This window comes from Dasypus novemcinctus, chromosome 23 (genome assembly GCF_030445035.2).
Source record: "Dasypus novemcinctus isolate mDasNov1 chromosome 23, mDasNov1.1.hap2, whole genome shotgun sequence".
NCBI lineage: Eukaryota > Metazoa > Chordata > Mammalia > Cingulata > Dasypodidae > Dasypus > Dasypus novemcinctus.
Genome location: NC_080695.1, coordinates 63,142,615 through 63,164,474, shown reverse-complemented (window position 1 = coordinate 63,164,474; position 21,860 = coordinate 63,142,615). Strand labels below are relative to the sequence as shown.

Sequence of the window (21,860 nt, the reverse complement as noted above, 5' to 3'; positions counted from 1 at the left end):
TGGTAGTAGCACACATTTCACTTTCTGGACCCTTGACCTGTGGTTCATAAAGCCAAAACGTTGAAAGAAAGGTAATTTTGGATACTCATTTTGTTGGAGGAAGAGTGGAGATTTGTATCCAGTCTCTACATATTTTTTATTGTTGTACCAGTGTTTGCCTCCAAATGTCAAGTGAAAACAAGCAGAATAACTTCTGTATCCAGATCTGATTGATCCATTTACATGGTGATTTGCAAACGTCTGTGATCATCCGAATCACCTGAAATGCGTATACAGTTCTCATCCCTGGGTCATGTCCGCAGAGATTTAACAGGTCTGAGTCCGCGTTCCCACAAGCACCCCATCCGTGTCCTAACGGCGCTCTTGCTTCACACACACACACACACAGACGCCTCAGCCTGTTTCAGGCCCTGCGTGGAGCCTGATGACGCTGGTTACGTTAGTGGCCTCAAGTCTTCGACCGTCCCCCATCCTCTTTACGTGGCTTCGCGGTTCCTCTCATTAAAATAAGGAGTCCATCTGCCCTCCCTAAACTCTGCATAAGGTCTTGTAACCTCCTTTGGCCAGTAGGAGGCCCCAGAAGGGATGGTGTCTCTCGGCCTTTAAGAGGCAGTTTGTTTCCACCTGCTCGCCTCCACTGCTGACGTCACGTGGGCACACGCCTGAGACAATCCGCCGGAGGAGAGAAGGATGGCACCAGGTCCTGTTGCCCCAGTCATCTCAGTCGAGGCCAGCCTCGACCAGCCTAGACCAGCCCAGCCCAGCTGACAACCCCAACTTGCAAACAGACCCACCAAGATCAGCTATGTAAACTGATGGAGAAATTAGGAAGCCGATGTGACTCAGTGGCTGAGTGCCAGCTTCTTACACATAATGTCCTGGTTCAATCCCCAGCCCTGGTACCTCAAAAAATAAAATAAATTAAATTAAAATAAACTGATGGAGAATCCAATGATTTGGAGATTTGTAGGGATGGACAGTCAAAATCTAAATAGCGTCGGCAACCTTTTTTCAGTAAAGATCCAGATGGCAAATATTTTAGTTGTTGTGTCCACATGAGGTCTCCATCACATATTCTTCTTCTGTCACGCATTTTTTTAAACAGCTTTTTAAAAATGAAAACTCCATTCTCAGCTCGTGGTCCATGAAATAGCAGATCTGTGGCCAGCAAGCCTGTATTTTGCCAAGACCCTGCTCTAAAAGCTCAGAAGTGAGGAGGGAAAAACTAAGCAGAAGATAAGAGGTATATGATTACAGAAAAAGATACGCCTGGTCCTCTAGCGGGCTTCACCCGACAGAGCGACGAGCCTGAGAAGGTGGCTTGAATAGGGAGGCCTCAAGGTCCTGCCTCAAGGTCAAGGCTACAGCCGAGCACCGAGGCATGGGGCCAGATGAATTCACAGGCTCAAAAATTACACCCAGGCAAGCTCTTTGGCTGGTGTGGCCTTGCAGGGCCAAAAGAAACCACCTGCGACTGAGAATAACTGGCAACTCCCCAAGTCTGAGGCAGCTCGCAGGAAGGAGGAAGGGGCCTCGTTCTGCCCATCTCAGGCATGGCCATGGAGGTTGGCAGACCCGGGGGTGTCATCCCCTGGCATAGCGCCAGGAGCTGTGGGTCGACCAGCCACGGATCTCACCCCTCCACCATGGCAGAGAATCCTCGGTATTCACAATCAGCAGGGACTTGGGCATCGCCAGTGGCACTGGCCACTGTTTCTCATCCTGCTGGTCTCTTTTCCAAAGGGGGTGTTTCCTGTAGTCACCACGTTCCTTTCCCCAGCTGTGTATTGGGTACATTTGAGAGCAGATGGCTTAACTTGTAGCCACTGGGCTAGGAGGAGCCACCTCCAGGCCTGTTAGAGAAGACAACTGGCTGGCACTTAGGTTTACATCTCTCTGGAGAAGAGGCCAGTTCATTTCCTCCATGTCTAAAAAAAAATTTAAGTGTAAATATGGAACTGAAGTGGTGCACAGATGTTGAGCAGAGGGACGGGCTGTAGCCAGCACCGTTGGTTGCCTCTCCCACAGCCTGTCCTTTCTAGGAGTGTGGTCATTAGTACACTCCTTGTGGTGATGACTGACCCCGTGCTTAGAGGTCAGTGCTAGTCAGGGTCACTTCATTTTCCCTGCCAGTGATTGGGTTAAGCATGAAAAGACAAGCAGTACGACATCAGGAGGAGTTTGCTAAAGGGCTTCTGGGAAAGTTCTCATTCCTAAAAGAGAAACAAGAAGAGCCAGTTCCCTTCATGTTTGATTAGACCAGGGGTCAGCAAACATTTTTGGAAAGGGCCAGAAAGTAAATATTTAAGGCTTTGCAGGCCATAGGACTCCTGTCACCACCCTGCCAGGTAGCAAGAAGGCAGCCATCAATGTCACATAAACAAACGGGTGTGGCTGTTACAGTAAAATTTTATTCATGGAACCTGAAATTTGAATTTCATGTAATTTTCACGTATCATGAATATTCTCCTTCTTTTTCATTTTTTGCCCAAGTATTTAAAGGTGTAAAATCATTTTTAGTGCATGGACCAAACAAAAACAGGTGCCACACCAGTTTTGGACCACTTGGATTAGAGCAAGACAAGATCCCCGTTTGAAGCATCTCCCCAGCCGCTTTTCTGGGGGAACTTCCGCAGGCTTTGAGCCCCTGGTATCTCCAGTCAAGTTACTGGAGCAAGGATGAAAGGGCACGTGACCCCAAAGAGACAGATTGGAATGTAACTCTGGAAAGTTGAAATTGAGACTCAAATAGCGTGGATCAGGTAGAGACTAAGTTTATCGCATTGAACCTGTTAACGAGGAACACAATGCCTGTGCCACAGTCGGAGCACACATTTTTGTCAAATGAAAAGAATGAGACGCTGAATTCCTGAATGGAAGAAATGTAAAACTGAGTGCTCTGGGGTGACCACCATCCACCTGCCACAGGGACAAAAAGAAACCTAGAAACAGAATTGGCAGTGGTCCCCAGAGGTTTTAGTCTGCAATCCCTGTGTAGAAGCAAAAAATGTGGTTCCTAGACAGATACCCTTTTCTGCTTTTGACATTCCTTGGTCAAAATTAAAAGACCTCTCCCTCTCTGGCTCTCTACCCCTCCCTAACCCCCACCCCGCCCCCAATTTCATTTTTCAGCTGAGTATGTTGTAGCTAGTCTGATTTTCATTATCACCCTACCTTTTAAGGCAGAGGTCTTTATTAAACACGAACTACAGGACAGGAGTGGCTTCACAGTTTGCAGGGGCCAGTGCAAAATGCAAACGCAGGGTTGCTTATTCAAAGATGATGAAAAACTGCACGACGGCACTGGCAGCCCCTTCTCGGGCCCGGGGCCCTCGGCCGCGCAGGGTCCTGGAGACTGCACGCGAAGCTGGTGCTGAAGCAGCAGGGGGTCATCCTAGAGCAGATTGTCAGTCATGAAAACTGCACGTCATCCTACTACGGGAAGTCCGCACGCCCCGCCACCCGGGTCTCTCTTCCACCTGCTAGGACGCCAGGTGTCAGCAGTCGGCGACGTGAGTCAGCTGCTCCGGGCAATTTGGTTTGAAACTTTATTTTTCATGTACAGTTTCTGATTATACAAAACATAGAAAATGGACTATTTTAAAGGCACATTAGGTAGAAAGAATCAGACTATCCTGAAATCACATTTGTCCCCAAACCAAGATTCAGATTTAAGCTCTAGGCATTTCCCCAACACCATTCCCTCCCAATATACAAAATGGTACAACTGTGTATTGTAAGTAACCTTTTAGCTATTAGCAAGTTTAGTAACTCCCCACCCAGGCAGGCTTTGAACGGGGATGCGGCTTCCGTCTGGGGTCCTGTGTTTAGTACGCTCGAGGCGGGCTGGGGGCTCTGGGTTCATCACCAGCTGATACAGAGCCGACGAGGACTTGGGGCTGAGTGCACGCAGGGCAGCCACCTGTCAATGACTTCCCTGTATCCAGGTATGGGTATTCACAGAGCATTCTCCAAGCCCACTCGAAGAGGCCCAATGTAATTTTAATGCAAATAATGAAATGAGTTAGTCTGGCCTGTCTCCATCACATCACCCCTCCACGAAAGAAATACAGCCCTTTATAAAAACGTCATAAAATGCACAAACCACAGTTCCTTCCGACACAGTTGTTACTGAAGTATTCTGTTTGGTCCTAATATTTGCTTCTTGGGCGTCCTGGCTAACTGTTGCTCTTGAATAACTGATAAGAAGCATTAAGTAAGGATGGAGCCTACTGCAAGTAGAAGGTAGCCCGTTCCTCCCTGACACCCTTGCCTCTAATTCCACTTCCCAAACTCATGTGCCACGCGCTGGTGAAAAAGCATCTCTTGTGTCTCACAAAAAGCCTTCGTATCTCAGGTGGGTGTGGGCATCAAGTGCCAAAGCCACGGCAACCAGCCAAGAAACCAAACCAGGGAACTTCAGATAGTGTGCAACAGAAATAGGGGTGTCGTTCTAGAGGATTTGTGAAAGGAATTCACGCATTGCTTGGGGGTTAGGCTTTCCAGACCTCTAGTTCCAAGGCACTTTTTTGTTTGCGTCTGTTAACATTGTGACTTCCGGAAAAATGGCAGAAAAGATGCCCGGAAAGAATATTCCAGAGCTCTTGAGATCAGCTCCCCCCCTCCCCCCCCCCCCCGAGGCTCAGCCAACACCCTGCCAACCCCAGGCTACGGCCCCCACTGCTGCCCGCAGCGAGCCGGGTGATGGTGGTCCACCCAGGTGGGTGTCCCGTCTCTGCCCCATCGCCACCCCACATGCACCGGCTGCCTCTCCGTGGAGAGGCATCCTGTCGCAGAGACTGCGACCAGGGCAGGGGACTGTCGGAGTGCTCACCCCTGTATTTTCAGAGCCTCACACCATGCCTGGAACACAGGAAGTATTCAGTACTATTTGTTGAGAATGAATGAATGAATGAATGAATGAATGGAGTGAGTGAAGAGATGAAGGCAAGAGAAAAACACAATCCTGCATTGAAAATGTATCCTCGATGGTCCTAAAACAACTCAAATAGATGTCTCTCTTGATCTGCCAGAAATGGGCTGATGGCAAATCCTCACTCCACTTAGCAGCAGGTGAAGTGCAAAAGCATTTAAACCACTCCAGGGCCAAGAAAGGGACCCAGCACATGGGCCCACGCACACCTCCCCGGCAGCGCACCCAAAACACGAGTGGACAAAGACATCGAGGTGCCACAAGCTGCTTCCATGGGGCGCCTTCCGGGTTCACCTGTGTTGCCACACACCTCGCAGGGCTTTTACCCCTAAAGAGAGTCCCCCTAAGCCGCGCTTCTCAGCGTGCTCTTGGAATCCGCTGGGGTCCTCGTTAACAATCTCCCCAGCGCCCCCAGACCTGCTCATCAGGGCACTTGTGCCCACTAAAGAGCCACGGCTCAACAGGATTTTCTCGGGGCTCCTTGGCAGTCAAGACCACGGAGCCCTCCATGGAAGTAAAGCAAAGCAGACCTGCACTGCCCTAACTGCCACGGGCCAGAGCTGCACAGCCCCGGGTTAGACTGATCCACTGCCTCCAGAACACTTAAAAACAGGCGCACACAAAGCAGGTTCCCTCCCACCCCACGGGCTCTATTTTGAACCCTTGGTTGTGCTCGCTGCTGCAGTTTAATTATTTTTCCTTAATTGGTTTTGAATGTCTCCTCTACCAGGACCGCCAGCCCAGGAGGAGTCGCACAGCAAGTGCTCAATCATTTCTGTTGATGGATGAGTGCCCGAACAGGGGCTGGGCCCTGGGAGGCGCGGGAGCGCGGGAGCGCGGGCCGGAGGCAGCGGCAGGGGTCTCCCAGTCGGGGTGGGAAGTGGCTGCACCGCCAGGGCATCTGGCTTTGAGACACAGGCTGGGGAACAGAGTCGGGGGGTTCTGGATAGAAAACAGCCGGGGAAGCCCGCAGCGCTGCTGGAAGCCAGGCTCCGGCCCGCGGGGGTCGAGACCCGCTTCTCGCCCCCACATAAGGAGCTGTCCTGCGGGCGAGGTGGCTCTGCCCTCCCGGCCCAGGGCTGCGGCCCCCACACTTCCTGGCCTAAGCACCACCCAAGGCGCTTGCTGCAAAGGCAGATTCCCAGGCCCTGCCTCGCGCCTCGACTCAGCGGAGCCTGCCCTTGCACAGGGGCCCTGGGGTGCACCTGTGCAGATTCTCTGCCCTGGGGAATGCTTAGATCTGTCCCCCAGCTAGCACGGGGAGCCTCTGCCGGCAAATGTGACCACGGGGCGGCTAGGGCCGCAGTTTGGGGACCGGGCCTCGCCCTCTTCTCACATAGAACTTGGGCTAACCACCCGAGGCTTTCACCTGTCACCTGGGCGCCCCCTCACCCCACTTTCTACCACCACCATGGAGCTCTGAGGGAAGGGAAGCCGAGGGAGGAAGGGCGTGGCCAGGCTGCGGCAGAGTCCCCAGCACCTGGCGTTCTCGGTCGTCAGTCACATCCCCACGGCTAAGAAACGCCGCGCTGACAAACTGCATTTTTGTGGCTTTGTCTTGATGAGAGTTTCAGAGGGGCGAGTTTTGAATACCGGCCTTCAGAGTCTATTCTCTGATCTCAAGAATGCAAAAACTCTTCTCTTCTCTCTTTTTTTTTTTTTGTTTGAGGAGGGGAGGGGAGCTTTTAAAGGAAACAAAAGATTTCCTAGAAAAACCACCCCCCCCAATGATTATATACAAAATGGTTATTTCGGTGTGGGTTCTGGACGGCGGTGGAAGCGACCTAGCTTGCGGCGTCTTATTTGCGCTTCCTCAGTATTAGGTACATGAGGCCGCTGACGAAGGTGAAGGCAAAGGCCGTCCAAGCCAGGATGAAGGAGTAGCCGTAGCTGCCTTCCGAGGTCTGCGAGTACAAGCCCCAGTTGCTGCGGTGAAGGTCCTCGCGCCGGTCTGTGTAGATGGAAGCGGCGATCATGACGCACAGGCCTGGGGGAGGAGAGCAAGGGCGGGTGACTCTCAGGCCACGGAGCGCCACGGGCGTGGGACCCGCGCCAAAGCCAAGCCCAGACGTGACGATTATTAGGTGTCGACTTCAGTCTATTAGGAAAAGGGCAGCTAATATCCTGCAGCGGAACGTGGCTCCCACCCTGTCGCCGTGTCCCCTCTCAGCCTTGAGAGCCGAGCCCAATTCTGTTCGGGCCGTCGCACACTCACACCAGAGGGGGTGGTGACCGGCCTACGGCAAAGCCGTCAAACTGTTCTGTCAAGGGTCAGGCAGAAAATGCTTCCAGCCTAGCGGGCCACACGGACGCTGCCACCAATACTGTACACTGCCACCAATACTGGATGCTGCCGCGGCCGCATGAAAGCAGCCATAGACGATGCGTAAAGGAATGAGCGCGGCTGTGTTCCAGTAAAAGTTTATTTTTATAAAAAACAGCTGGCAGGCTGTGTTTGCCAACCCTGGTCTAGGCCCACCCTGCCTCTTTGTCATCCAGAAATTTTTAAATCTTTACTGGGGACAAAAAAGAAAAATTATGCTGTTAGAAGATGTTATTCAATTTCAGCCCTACAAAAATTCGTTAGGTAGGAAAAAGTGGTCTGAGCAACACCTTCTTCTCTCAGTTCCTCCAGGACGGAAGCTGCGTCCTGTCTTCTCTCTGTCACCAGCAGCCCTTGTAGCCCTGGCCCGGGGTCCTCCGTCACCTCCCAGCCTAAAACCTGCCGCTGGCTTCCCGCTGGCTGTGGGTGAAGTCCCCAAATCCTTTCCCAGGCTGCAAGTCCAGAAGGGGTCTGTCCCCCCTACCCCCGACCCCAGCTCCCGCCTCTCCCCATCTCCAGCCGCACGCCCGCTCCCCCATCTCCAGCCGCACGCCCGCTCCCCCATCTCCAGCCGCACCCCCGCTCCCCATCTCCAGCCGCACCCCGCTCCCCCATCTCCAGCCGCACCCCTGCTCCCCATCTCCAGCCGCACCCCACTCCATCTCCAGCCGCACCCCGCTACCCCATCTCCAGCCGCACCCCGCTCCCCCATCTCCAGCCGCACCCCTGCTCCCCATCTCCAGCCGCACCCCACTCCCCCATCTCCAGCCGTACCCCGCTACCCCATCTCCAGCCGCACCCCTGCTGCCCATCTCCAGCCGCACCCCGCTCCCCCATCTCCAGCCGCACCCCTGCTCCCCATCTCCAGCCGCACCCCTGCTCCCCATCTCCAGCCGCACCCCACTCCCCCATCTCCAGCCGCACGGCGGCCCTGCTTCTTCTGCCTGGCACCCCGTCCCTCCCCGCAGGGTGAAGACGGCACATCCCAGCAGCTCCCCCGCGCCCTACCGACCCCAGCCAGGCGTCGTGTCCTCGGGGAGACCTGCCCTGGCCCCTGACGAAGGCCACACGTGTCGTGTCCCGGGGGCCCCTCGCGGCTTACACGACATGAGCTGGATGATGGACGTCAGCACGAATCTCTCCCCTTGCTTGAGGCGGAAGAGCTGCAGCAGGAAGATGAAGAAGGCGACGCAGCAGAGCACGGTGGCGAGGATCATGGAGGCCTGCACGGCCTGCAGCGTGCTGTAATCTGGGGAAGGGCGAGCGCGTGACCCGGACGTCCAGGTAGGGGCGCCGGGCGGCAGCGAGGCCAGGGGGCGGCCGAGGAACCTTCCGGACCTGCCCCTAGTGAGCACTGCGCACCTGACGGGGCCATCCTCACCCTCCTCACCTGGAAAACGGAGCCGAGACCACCCGGCCCGCACTCCTCCCTGACGGACAGCGAGGGCACGCGGGCGCCGGGGGGCGCTCCTGCCCACCAGCCAGAGGCCAAGGGGGCCCCCGGGAGCGCTGCTGAGGCCCGGGGCCAGTGCCCTGGTTCCGAGCAGCCTCAGCATCTTAGCAGAGCACACCTGACCTGCAGGCCCGGGCGTGGGGGCTAGGGCAGAGCGGTCTGAGTGGAGAAAGGAGGCGGTGTGGCTGGGAGGGCGCCGCCTGAGGGGGCACAGCGGAAGCTACGGGGGCACAGCTGAAGGTACAGGGGGCACAGCGGAAGCTACGGGGGCACAGCCGAAGCTGCGGGGGCACAGCGGAAGCTACGGGGGCACAGGTGAAGGTACAGGGGACACAGCCGAAGCTACGGGGGCACAGCGGAAGCTACAGGGGACACAGCCGAAGCTACGGGGGCACAGCCAAAGCTACGGGGGCACAGCGGAAGCTACGGGGGCACAGCGGAAGCTACGGGGGTACAGCTGAAGCTACGGGGGGGGGCACAGCTGAAGCTACGGGGGCACAGGTGAAGGTACAGGGGAACACAGCGGAAGCTAGGGGGGCACAGCGGAAGCTACGGGGGGGGGTACAGCTGAAGGTATGGGGGGGCACAGCTGAAGCTACGGGGGACACAGCTGAAGCTATGGGGGCACAGCTGAAGCTACAGGGGGACGCAGCTGAAGCTGGGGGGGCACAGCTGGAGCTACGGGGAGTGCAGCTGAAGCTGGGGGGGGGGGGAACAGCCGAAGCTACGCAGAGACATGCTTGCACCTGCCCGTGCTGCCAAGTCCTCACCTGTGGGGTGGGGACACTAAGAGGTCCCACCTTACCAGGTTGGGAAAGTGACTCAAACTCATCTATGGAAGGTTTTTAAGGTGTAACCAGAGAGAGGGAGTCCGGGGCAAGCAATGGATGTTTTCAACGTCAAAGATGTGGGCGGAGGGGAGGGGCGGTGCCCAGTTACAGAGGAGACTAGACACAGCCTCCTCTCTTTCCTTCTGAAATTTTTGCAATTTTGCCTGAACTGGGTGGGTAGCAGAATTTGTAAATACTTGCGGAAGTGCTCAGCGCATTCTGGCAGCGCAGGAGAATCACCTGGAGAGCCCCTCCACGCTGTTCCGTATGGTAAGTGACAGAAGGCAGACCCTTCCTCACACAAATACACACACCTCCTGAGGCCACTCATGTCACATCAAGAACAGGCAAAAGTCAGCCAGAGTGACACAAGTCAGAGCAGTGGCCCTCAGCAGAGGGGGCAGTGGGAGCCAGCTGGAAAGCTTCGGGGGCAATGGGACGTGCCGTCTTGTTCCAGGTACACACAGGTGTATACAACTGTCGAAGCTCACTGAGCTGCGCCCTCCAGCAGCGTGCATTTTCTTGTACGGAAGTTATATTTCCATAAAAAGATAATAATGGAAACAACAGTCTCACCCGTCGGCATCCCAGACAAAGCTAGAATCAGCATCTCTGTTTTTGAAAGCTCCCCTGGGAAGTCCACCGTGCAGCCCTGGACGAGACCCTCCGGCTTCCAGCAGGAGTCACCTGGGGCTTGTGAAAACACAGATTCCTGGGCCTCTGCTACCAGAGGTTCTGATACAGGTACCAGGAAGCTGCATTTTTTAGCAAGTACCCCAGGGGACTTGGATGACAAGGCACATACAGGAAACATGGTTTTAGGGGGAAAGATGGAGCCTTTTTTACAGTGCTTCTCGGAGTTGGGGAGCGCGTGGAAGATGACACCCAATCAGGGCACCCAGCAACAAAGCCACTTGAGGAGCCTCCTTGCAGGTCTTCTGCCGACCTCAAGGCGTTCTCCCCTGGGGGTTTTAGCACTTTTACCTGTTTTACCGCAGCTTTGGGTTGCTGTTTTAAACAAGGGGAGAGGCAGCAACCAGATGAGCACCTCCAGGGGACAAGCCTGTCCAGCTAAATTTCCTCCCCTCGTTTGGGCTTCAGGGTAGTGTTCTTTTCCAAGTTTTCCTTCTTTTGTGGCAAGCAATGCCAGCTCATCGTTGATGGGAGGGATATCAAGTTCCCTTAGAAACAAACGTCTCAGGGAAAATGTGAGCTGTTTTTAAAGTAGCGGTCGGGAAGCTTTTTCTGTAAAGGGCCAAAAAGTAACCATTGAAGGCCGATCCCTGCTACAGTGTGGATAAACCCCAAAAACATGATGCTCGGTGGAAGAAGCCAGACGCAAGAGGCCACATACTGCATGGTCCACTTACATGGACTCTCTAGAACAGGGAAATCTACAGAGACCGAGAACTGATTCGTGGTAGCCAGGGCCTGGCAGGACGGGAGCTGAAAAGGCTCAGAGCTTGTCTGGGGTGATTAAAGGGTTTTGGAACTAGAGGTGGTGGCTGTACAAGACCAGGCATGTACCAAATATCACGGAACTATATGATTGAAAATGCTTCATTTTATGTTATATGAATTTTACCTCAATAAAAATAAATAAAATTTTGAAAGTAGTTTAAGCTCTCTGGGCCTACGGTCTGCTGCTTGACTTTTTGTTTTTACAATCCTTTAAAAATGTAAGAACCTTTCTGAGCCCGTGAGCCACACAAAGGCAGGCCCTGGGCTGATTGTGGCCCGTTGGTCTCCAACCCCACTTTAAAAGGAAAACTAACGGGTCAATCAATAATGCCACGTGTGGGATGCGGAGCACAAACGAGAGAGGCCTAAAGACACTGCCACGGAGCGTGGCAGGTGGGGTTTGCAGAGCAGCTGCCCCTAAGTCCAGGGGGGAGCCAGCAGGGCAGGTGATCGGAGCCGAGGGGCAAGGGGGACCCCTGCCCAGTGTGGTGGAGAGCACAGGCCTGGCGCTGCTCACAGCCAGCTTGGAATCCTGGACCAGCATTTGCTCCTGGCTGTGTGACCTCGGTTAACAGAATGGCTCCGTGCCTCAGTTTCCCCATCTTAAAATGAGACATACAGTCCCTGCCAGATAGGCCTTTGAGACCACATATGTAAAGGGTTTACTTAGCCCAGGGCCCAGCTGTAAGCCTCCAGTCAGTGGTGTCTTCTATTGATATTTTTGATGCTTGGATTATTAACATTGATACTGAGTGCAAGGTGAGACTTCAGGACCCGGTGAGATGGGTCTCTCCCTCCCCAGATAGGGTTGCCAGATTTGGCAGGGAAAACCCCCCACAAATATTCAAATTTAACTGGGCATCCTGAATTTTATCAGGCAGCCCAAACCCCAGAGTGCCCCTTCCACCAGTTCTATGACACCGGAAGCTCCTTCAACGGAAAACTGAACCCCTCAGCTCCCAGCGCCCGAGAGCAGGCAGCACGTTTTCAGGTAGGATTTTCCGTATTTCCTAAGCCCCCTCGCAGACTTCGGAGGAGCTCTTACTGCCTCCTTTTTACAGCTCAGGAATTGAGCTTCTGAGCACAGGAATGACCTGCCCAAGGTCACGCAGCTCCTAAAGGGGGCAGGGCCCAGCTCTGCGGTTTCTGTCTCAGTAAGCTGCTGAGGTGGGGGGACGGGTATGGCCAGAGCATCGGTCTCTGAGTCTATTTCCAGTTGAGGCTTTGGATAAAAGAGGAGGGGAGAGAAAATTCTAGATGTGACTGAATCAGTAGAAGGGGCAAGGAAGGGAAGCACTGCTTTGCCAAGAAATGGAGAAGAGAAGGGCCCCACGCGGCTGTGGTGGGCGCCGTGTCCGGCCTCTGGCTTCTCCACAGCCCCCACCTCCCTGCCCCCTTCTGCCCTGGGCCGAGCCAGCCTGGCCCACCCAGGAGGCTGGGAGCGAAGGAGAGGAAGCTCCTCCGTCCAGCCTCCTTCGCTTCCGCTCACCTTGGTAGGCATCACTGATGTGTGTACAATTCGTGTTGTTGACGCATACTTTCCAGACATCCGCAAAAAACTCTTCTCCTACCCACCAGGCCTGCAACACAAAACAGGAACAGAGGGAAAGGCTGCTTGTTACGTGAACACGGACGACTAGCTGGGTGAGAGGCCGGCCGTCAGGAGCCCGCCTGTCACCTCGGAGGAGAGAAGGCTCAGCTGGTGGTGACAAGAGCCGACGGTGGCGAGCTCCCCAAGAGCTGTAATGGGCAGGGGGGCCTTGGACCAGGAGGAAGCCTGAGGAGGGGCAGCCCACTCTGGAGACGGACGTCAGACAGGGCTCTCCTGCTCTCGTCCAAAGGCTCTGCTTGCCCTCTGGACTTGGGCTGCTCCCACCCCCCCTGTCCTTTCTTCTTTCCATCCTCCCAAGGCCTGGAATCCGTAGCTGAGTGACCAGAGGCTGCCTCCTTAGAGCACCGGGCACCCCCCGCCCATCCGTTCAGTCGCCAAGCGTTCATGGAGCTCCCATCACGCCCGGCCACAAGGCCACGCCCACGGCCTGTGACCCGCCGATGGGCAGAAGCACCCATCCCTTGTCCTCTCAGAAAGCGCCCTGATGACACGGATATCCCGGAGTGCTCAACAAGACTCCCTGGTTTGGTGGCCAGGGGATTTTCTGCTCCCTAATAGCTGTCTATCCCGTTTGCTATGTCTGGGACTTTTTCAGGGCCCCAAAGGACTGGCTGCAACAAACAGAACTAGGAGACCAAAAAAAAACCCCTCGAAACCATCTATTTCACAGAGTGTGGCTGGGAGAATGCAAACACTCCGACCCCCGGAATCACCACGGTCCCTGCAGAGGCCATTCCTGGCAGCGCTGTGGGAAATCCAGGAACCCAGACCTGATGGCTGAACTCAACTCCCGCTCCAGGCCCTGGGAGCTGCAGGAATATTCCACTCGTGTCCCTGCTGCTCACTGCCGTGCCAAATCCAGCAAGCGTCCTAACTCCATCGCGGCTCAGCGCTCTCCCCTGTGAGATGGTACAACAAAGAGGACGCGCCCATAGAGCTGGGGCAAGGATTAAACAAGATGATGCACATACAAGGGCTCAGCATAAGCTCGGCCACAGCAAGTGCGAAGTGCAAGGTGCACTTATCTCAGCTGCCAGAGCCAAAGGTTCTTGTCGAAAGAACCTCTTCCATCTGAACTGAACAGGTGAAGTCAGGGCTTTGGATTAGGGTGTGGCCCACAGAGGCCCTCTGAAAAAGCTCCTACTTGCTGCCAGGAGGGACCTGAGTCCTTGCCAATGTGCTATTTATCAAATACCTTCCTGCCATACAGCCCGCAGCTGGATCCTAAAGGAAAGAGTTAAGTTTTTCATGGGAAGGGGATGAGGAAAGAATCAGGAAAGTTCCAAGCATGAGCTGTGCTGGGAGGGCACGGCAAGGTGGGCAAACCATAAGAGAACTTGGCCAGTAAGAAGATATCGAGGGCAGCAGACAGGGGTCCCCTGGGGTTCTAGGGTGGCGAATGTACCCCCCAGGGGACATTTGGCAAAGTCTGGAGGCATTTTTGGTTGTCACGACCTGGTGTGGGGGTGTTCCGGGCATGGGGTGCGTGGAGAGCAGGGGTGCTGCTAAACATCCTACAGCGCATAGAATGGCCCCTCCGGAAAGAGCAAGCTAACCCCAAATGCCAGTCGTGCCAAGGCGGAGACCTCTGATCCAGGGGAGAAATGAATTCAAGCACCATCCTCAAAGGGCTTCCACCAGTCAGCGCTTTAGACCAGGCTCTGCGGGGGACTCAGATGAGCGACAGAGGTCCTTGCTCGCCACGGCTTGCCCTTCCCAACCTGACCTGCCACCACCCCCTCTCCCCTTAGACTAAGAGTCCTCAGGCCTGGCTGGGGAGCTGGACATGCCCTGGGATGGAGGACAATCCTGAATCGTGATCAGCTCGACCAATTCTATGTGTATGGCTCAAGGAGCCAGGAGCTCTGAGATGGTCAAGAGGCAAAGGGACAGCTATGTATGGCAGGGGAAGCATAAAGAGATTGAGAAGTGATGGGTTTTGTCTTGTTTGTTTGTTGTTTATTATTAGAATAATGAAAGTGCTCTAAGAATGAAGTGATGAATGCACAAATATGTGATTACACCGAGTACCACTGATTGTACACTCTGGATGGATACACTTCAGATGGATTTACTTTATTAATATGCACCAATAAAATTGATCTGTTAAAAAAAAAAAGGCAAATGAACTTACATTGTCGATGGTGGCAATGAAAAGCAATGCCGCAGAGGTAATGTGGAAGACAATGATGAATGCAAGAAGCACCAACATTTTCACAGAGTAGGGCGGGGCGAGGGGGTCACTCGTAGAGCCCAGAGACAGATGGTCTAAAGAGGGTGAGAGAGAAAGAAATTCAAATTCGTCGATGACAAAACACTTCAAAATAGGAAACTTGTAATGAAGTTTTAGGAAATGGAAAACAGCTTTTCTGGTCTTCCCCTGCCTGGAGACTTTACTGCAGAAGCTGTTTGATGTTGGATCTAGACTTCAAATATGACTTGGGAAGGAGGAGAGGAGGGTCAATTAAACCACTGATTCAGAAAGATATTGCACCTGCTCAGCACGCTGCGGGCACTGGTTTGGGAAGCAGCAGCTCCACACATGCTGAACTGTTGTCCCTGACTCCCCCACCATCAGTGGGTGTTGTGGGCCATTTCCCGGCACCAGAGGAGGCTCACTGTCTGTGTATTCATGATCAGAGTCCCTGCTACCCAATGGAGCCAACCCGATCATGATGCAAAAATGTTTCCTAATGTTCCGGCCATTTATAAAATGAGTTTCCACTCAAACACCCCCTCCTCTTAATATCTATCCCTACTTGAAGAACATCGGAGTACAAAATGCAAATGGCGGACAGTTGCTACGTCATCTTATTTTCCCTGGGCAGAAGACTGCATTTCCCAGCATCCCTTGCAGTTAGGTTGGGGCCTTGTGACTAATTCTGGCCAATAGGGCTTAAGCAACGCTGCAGTGTTGTCTGCAGGCTGAAGCATAGAAAGGTGTGAGTCCTCCACGCTCCCCTCACGTAATGAAATAGCTGTGGATGGCGCACCCACAATTCATTAAAGCCTAACACCTTGAACAGATACTGTGATTAAGAAAGAAACCTTTGGCATGTGAAGCCACTCAAATCTCAGGGCAATTTTTTTTTTTTACCATGGCAGGACAGTCTGACCAATATACAAGAAGAAGCAACTGCAAAATGTAACTGGAAATCTTACAAAAGACAGAGGGTTGTAACCATTCAATGAGAGTAATTTAGAGAATTGCATCAAAGGCATTAATTAACTAGAACAAGAAGGCTTGGACTAGTTAGCAATAAAAGAGGACAAAATAAACAGGGATAATAACAAAAGAGTGTTCAAAAGAAAGATTTGAATTTCAAAGGATTAAAAGGGACCCTTGGGAAAATCGATGAACATTTCTACAAGCACAGCTATCATCTTGGGCAAATGAAACTAAAATGTCAAGTGAAGATGCCACATTAAATACTCTGGTTGGAAGAGGGAATACCACCAGCCTTCCAAAAATCAACATGATTCATCTTTCATCCCAATAATTGACAACCAGTTACTATCAACTGAAATTTTGTAGAAAATGAAATTGTCTTAGTTTCACTTTTTAAAATACAGTCCAAATGAGACCTTGCTTTCACGACTTATGATGAAGTTTTAGCCCATTTCAAGAGGATTCATTTTACTTTTGAGTCTTTTTCTTCCTCCAAATAAACACACACTTTCTTCTTAACCATCTGAGAGTAAGTTGTCTATGTAAACCATTTCTCTTTACCTCTTAATACTTCAGTGTGACTTTCTGAGGAACACGGACATTCTCTTACATAACCACAGCATGACTATCACAATTAAGGAACTAAACATTGATACAGTACTATTATCTCATCTACAGTCCAAATTTAAATTTCTCCAATTATCCCAATAAGGCCCTTTATCACTATTGTTTTTTTCTGATCCAAGATCAAAATTAACATGACGTGTTACATTTCATTGTCATATTTCTTTTGTCTCCTTTAATCTGGAACAGTCCCTGAGCCCTTCCTTATCCATCATGACTTTGATATTACAGGCACACACACCTTGGAGATATTGCCAGTTCGGTTCCAGACCACTGCAATAAAGCCGAGTCATGTGAATTTTTTGGTTTCTCAGTGCATATAAAAGTTATGTATGCACTTGCATTATACTGTAGTCTGTTAAGTGTGCAGTGGCATTAGGTCTAAAAAATACCAATGTACTTAACCTTAACTTAAATGTGACAGAGACACAAAGTGAGCACATGCTGTTGGAAAAACTGTGCCCACAGACTTGCTCAATGCAGGATTGCCACAAACCTTTAATTTGTAAGAAACATAATATCTGAGAAGTGCAATAAAACAAGGTATGCCTGTATTTCAGAGTGTCGATCATTTGTTCTTTTAGAATGGCCTCAATTTGTGTCTTTTTTTCTAATTTCTTTTTTATGTTAACAAATTTTATTGATACATACTAATAAAGCATACAATTCACCCAAAATGTGCAATCAATGGTATTTGGTACAATCACATAGTTGTGATTAATCACTTCAATCTTTATTAGAGCAATTTTCATTATTTCAATAATAATAATAATAAATAGACAAACAGACAAGAAAATTCATCACCCCTCAAACACTCTATGCTTCCCCTGCTGGACACAGCTGCCGTTTCAGGCTATTCTTGCACATTTATTAATCAAAAAGTTTTATGAGATACATTCATGTACCATGTGATTTCTATCCGAAGTGTGGAATCAATGGCTTTTAGTATAATCAAAATGTTGTGCATATATCACCACAAAAAACTTTAGAACAATTCCATTACTCCAAAAATGAAAACTCCATTCCCTTTACCAGTCTTTCCCTGGCCCTACATAACCACTAATCTAATTTCACCTTTATAAATTGATATTTACATTTTATATAAATGGAATCATACAATATGTAGTACTTTGTGTCTAGTTTAACTTAGCATAATGTATTTTTGTCTGATATTAACATCTTGTCATCTTAGCACACATTTGTTCAGTTCCAAAGAAAAATTATGTTATATATGCAATTTTACCCATATTCATATTTCACATGCAGCTTTACTATGCTATACAGTCCCATGTTACATTTTTTAGCTTTCCTTTTAGTAATATATTTGAACCTTACCCTGTCCCTTTAAACCACTTTCATATCCACATAGTAGTACTGCTAGTTAAAAACATTATGTTGGACTTGTGACATTTTCTATTCATTTGCAAAGATTAACACACATGCTTTTTACCAATTCTGCACAAGTTAACATTCAGTTTTCCATTCTCCAACTTTATTCTATTTTCTGGTGACCCATACTCAAGTTATTGACTCCATGAGATTACACAATAGTTTCAGTTCATAGTAGCACAGCCATACAGTATTTGTCCTTTTGTGTCTGGCTTGCTGCACTCAACATAATGTCCTCCAGGTTCATCCATGTTGTCATATGCTTTACAACTTCATTTCTTCTTAAAGCTGCATAATAGTCCATTGTGTGGCTACACCACCGTTTATCCATTAATTGGTTGATGGATACCTGATTTGTTTCCAACCTTTGGCAACCATGAATACTGCCACTATAAACAGATGTCTGTTTGTCTCACTGCTCTCAGTTCTTCTGGGTATATATACCTAGTAGTGGTACTGCCGGTCACTTGGCAAGTCTATATTTAACTTCCTTGAGAGCTGCCAAACAGTCTTTCACAGTGGCTGTACCATCTACATTCCCACCAACAGTGAGTAAGTATTCCTACTCCACAGCCTTTGTAACACTTGTAGTTCTGTCCTTTTAATAGTGGCAATGATATCTCATTGTAGCTTTGATTTGCATTTCCCTAACCACCAGTGACACTGAATATTTTTTCCTTTGTTTTGCCGTTTATATTTCTTCTTTGGACAAATGTCTATTCAAGTCATTTGCCCATTTTTAAAAATTGGGTCTTTTGTCTTTTTATTGTCGAGTTGTAGCATCTCTTTATATATCACGGATATTAAACCCTTATTGGATATGAGGTTTCCAAATATTCTCTCCACTGAGCCAGCTGCCTTTTCACCCTTTTGACAAAGTCCTGTGAGGTGCAAAAGTGTTTAATTTTGAGAAGGCCCCATTTATCTGTTTTTTCTTGTCTTGTGCATGCTTTGGGTATAAGAATCTACCACCTACCACAAGGTTTTAAGATGTTTCGCTACATTTTCTTCTAGTAGTTTTATGGTCCTGAGTTGATTCTTGTATAGGAAGTGAGATGGGGCCCTCTTTCATTCTCTTGGTTATGGATATCCAGTTCTCCCAGCACCATTTGTTGAAGAGACTGTTTTGTCTGTCAACATGGACTTGGTAGGTTTGTCAAAACCAGTTGGCCACAGAGGTGAGGGTTTATTTCTGGACTCTCAATTCTATTCCACTGATTGATGTGTCTATCTTTATGCCTACTATATTGTTTTGACCACTGTAGCTTTGTAATATGTTTAAAGGTCAGACAGTGAAATTCCTCCCATGTCACTCTTCTTTTTTATAATGCTTTTGGCTTTTTGCGTATACTTACCCTTCCAAATGAATTAGGCAATTGCCTTTCCTATTTTTGTAAAGTAGGCTGCTGGAATTTTGATTGGTATTGCACTGAATCTGTGAATCAGTTTGGGTAGACTTGACATGTTCACTATATTTAGTCCTTGAATCCATGAACAAGGAATGTCTTTCAATTAGTTTAGGTCTTCACTGATTTCTTTTACCATTGTTTTGTAGTTTTCTGCATATAGGTCCTGTACTTCTTTAGTTAAATTGATTCCTAGGTATTTGAGAACTTTTTTTCTTTTTTGCTACTGTAAATAGAATTTTCCCGATTCCCTCCTCAGATTGTTCAATGCTATTGTACAGAAACATTACTGATTTTTACATGCTGGTCTTGTAACCTGCCACTTTCCTGAACTCATTTATTAGCTTAAGGCACTTTGTCGAAGACATTTCAGAGTATATTTTCTAACTATAAGATCATGTCACCCACAAATAATGAGTTTTACTTCCCCTTTTCCTATTTACATGGATTTTTTTTCCCTTGTCTAATTGCTCTATCTATAACTTCCAGCACAACGTGAATAACAATGGTGACAGTGGGCATCCATGTCTTATTCCCAATCTTAGAGTGAAAGCTTTCAACCTTTCCCCACTGAGTATGAGTTTTTCATATATACCTTTTTATCATATTGAGAAACTTTCCTTCTCTTCCTATCCTTCAAAGTGTTTTTATCAAGAAATGATGCTGGATTTTGTCGAATGCCTTTTCCACATCAATGGAGATTTTCATGTGGTTTTTTCCTTTCCATTTATTAACATGGTATATTATGTTGAGTTTCTTATGTTGAACCACCCTTGCATACCAGGAATAAATCCCACTTGGTCATGGTGTATAAGTCTTTAGATAAGCTGTTGGATTCTATTTGCAAGTATTCTGTTTAGAATTTTTGCATCTATATTCATTAGATAGATCGGTCTGTAATTTTCTTTTCTTGTAGTGTCTTTATCTGGCTTTGGTATTAGGATGATGTTGGCTTCATAAATGTGTTGGGTAATTTTCCCTGCTCTTAAGTTTTCTGGAAGAGTTTAAACAGGATTGGTGTTAATTCTTCTCAAAATGCTAGGTAGATTTCCCCTGTGAAGCCATCTGGTCCTGGGCTTTTTTTGTTAGATTTTGATGACGGATTCTATCTCTTTTAATGTAATTATTTTTTTAAGTTCTTGTATTTCTTCTAAGTCAGTGTAGGTTGTTTGTGTATTTCTAAGAATTTATTCAGTTCATCTAGGTTGTCTAGTTTGTTGTCATAACGTTTCTCATGATATCCTCTTACGGTCCTTTTTATTTCTGTGGAGTCGGTCGTAACTCCCCCCTTTCACTTCTGATTTTATTTATTTGTATTTTCTCTCTTTTTTTTTCCTTTGTTAGTCTAGCTAGGGGTTTGTCAATTGTATTGATTTTCTCAAAGAATCAGCTTTTGGTTTTGTTGATTTTCCTTTTTGTTGTTGTTGTTCTCAATTTTTAAACTTTATTTCTGTTCTAACCTTTCTTTCCTGCTGCTTGCTTTGGGAATGGTTTGCTGTTCTTTTTCTACTCTCTCCAGCTTTTCAGTTAGGTCTTTTGATTTTAGTTCTTCCTTCTTTTTTAATATAGATGTTTAAGGCTAAAAATTCCCCTCTTAGCACTGCCTTCACTATATCCCATAAGTTTTGTTAAGTGCTATTCTTATTTTTGTCTCAATATATCTAATAATTTCACTTACAATTTCTTCTTTGACCCATTGATTACTTAGAAGTGTGTTGTTCAGCCTCCACACATTTGTGAAATTACCTCTTCCTTGTTTATTATTAATTTCCAGTTTCATTCCATTATGATCTGAGGTGCTTTGTATAAGTTCAATCTTTTTAAATTTACTGAGTCTTGCGTTGTGACCTAACATGGTCTACCCTGGAGAAAGATCCATGGGCACTTGAGATGAATGTGTAACCTGCTAAGTTTGGGTGTAATCTTCTGTTCATGTCTGTTAGGTCTAGCTCATTTATCACACTGTTCAAGTTCTGCTTCCTTGTTGATCTTCTGTCTAGTTGTTCTAGCTAAGGATGTGAGTGGGGTGTTGAAGTCTGTAGAGATGTCTCTTTCTCCCTTCAGTTTTGCCAGAGTTTTCCTCTTGGACCACCCTGGTTAGGTACATAGATATTTATGACTGTTATTTCTCCCTGGTGGATTTTCCCTTTCATTAAAATATAATGTCAAGCTTGTTTTGGGGAAGCAGATGTAGCTCAACTGGTAGAGTGTCCACTTACCATATGTGAGGTCCAGGGTTCAAACCCAGGGCCTCCTGGCCCATGTGGTAAAGCTGGCCCACACACAGAGCTGCTGTGCACAAGGAGTGCCATGCCATGCAGGGGCACCCCGGAGTAGGGGACCCCCACGCACAAGGAGTGCACCCCGCAAGAACTGCCCCACACAAAAAAAGTACAGCCCGCCTAGGAGTGGCGCTGCACACACAGAGAGCTGGCACAGCAAGATGACGCAACAAAAAGAGACACAGATTCCTGGTGCCGCTGACAAGAATGCAAGCAGACACAGAAGAACACACAGTGAATGGGCACAAGAGAGCAGACAACGGGGTGGTGGGGGAGGGAAGGGGAGAGAAATAAATAAAAATAAATCTTTAAAATAAATAAATAAAGTTTGTTTTGTCCAATATTTGTTTAACTTACTCCTGCTCTTTTTTGGTTACT

General features: G+C 49.0%; 1 protein-coding gene across 5 annotated transcripts in view; it reads right to left on the bottom strand.

Moving 5' to 3' along the window:
* Positions 1-3,534: 3,534 nt before the first annotated feature.
* EMP2 (epithelial membrane protein 2) overlaps positions 3,535-21,860 on the bottom strand; it is a 43,824-nt gene continuing 25,498 nt past the window's right edge. For 4 of the 5 annotated variants that reach the window (XM_012526024.3, XM_023589461.3, XM_023589462.3 and 1 more), the window contains 4 exons: positions 14,747-14,880; positions 12,490-12,580; positions 8,359-8,505; positions 3,535-6,920 (listed from right to left, as the gene is read on the bottom strand). In XM_012526024.3, coding sequence (XP_012381478.2) covers positions 6,733-6,920; positions 8,359-8,505; positions 12,490-12,580; positions 14,747-14,824 — 504 coding nt within the window. In that variant the 5' untranslated portion in view covers positions 14,825-14,880 and the 3' untranslated portion in view covers positions 3,535-6,732. Of the gene's footprint in view, positions 6,921-8,358; positions 10,785-12,489; positions 12,581-14,746; positions 14,881-21,860 lie in introns of all 5 variants that reach the window. The other variant, XM_071211369.1, reaches the window with a different exon arrangement.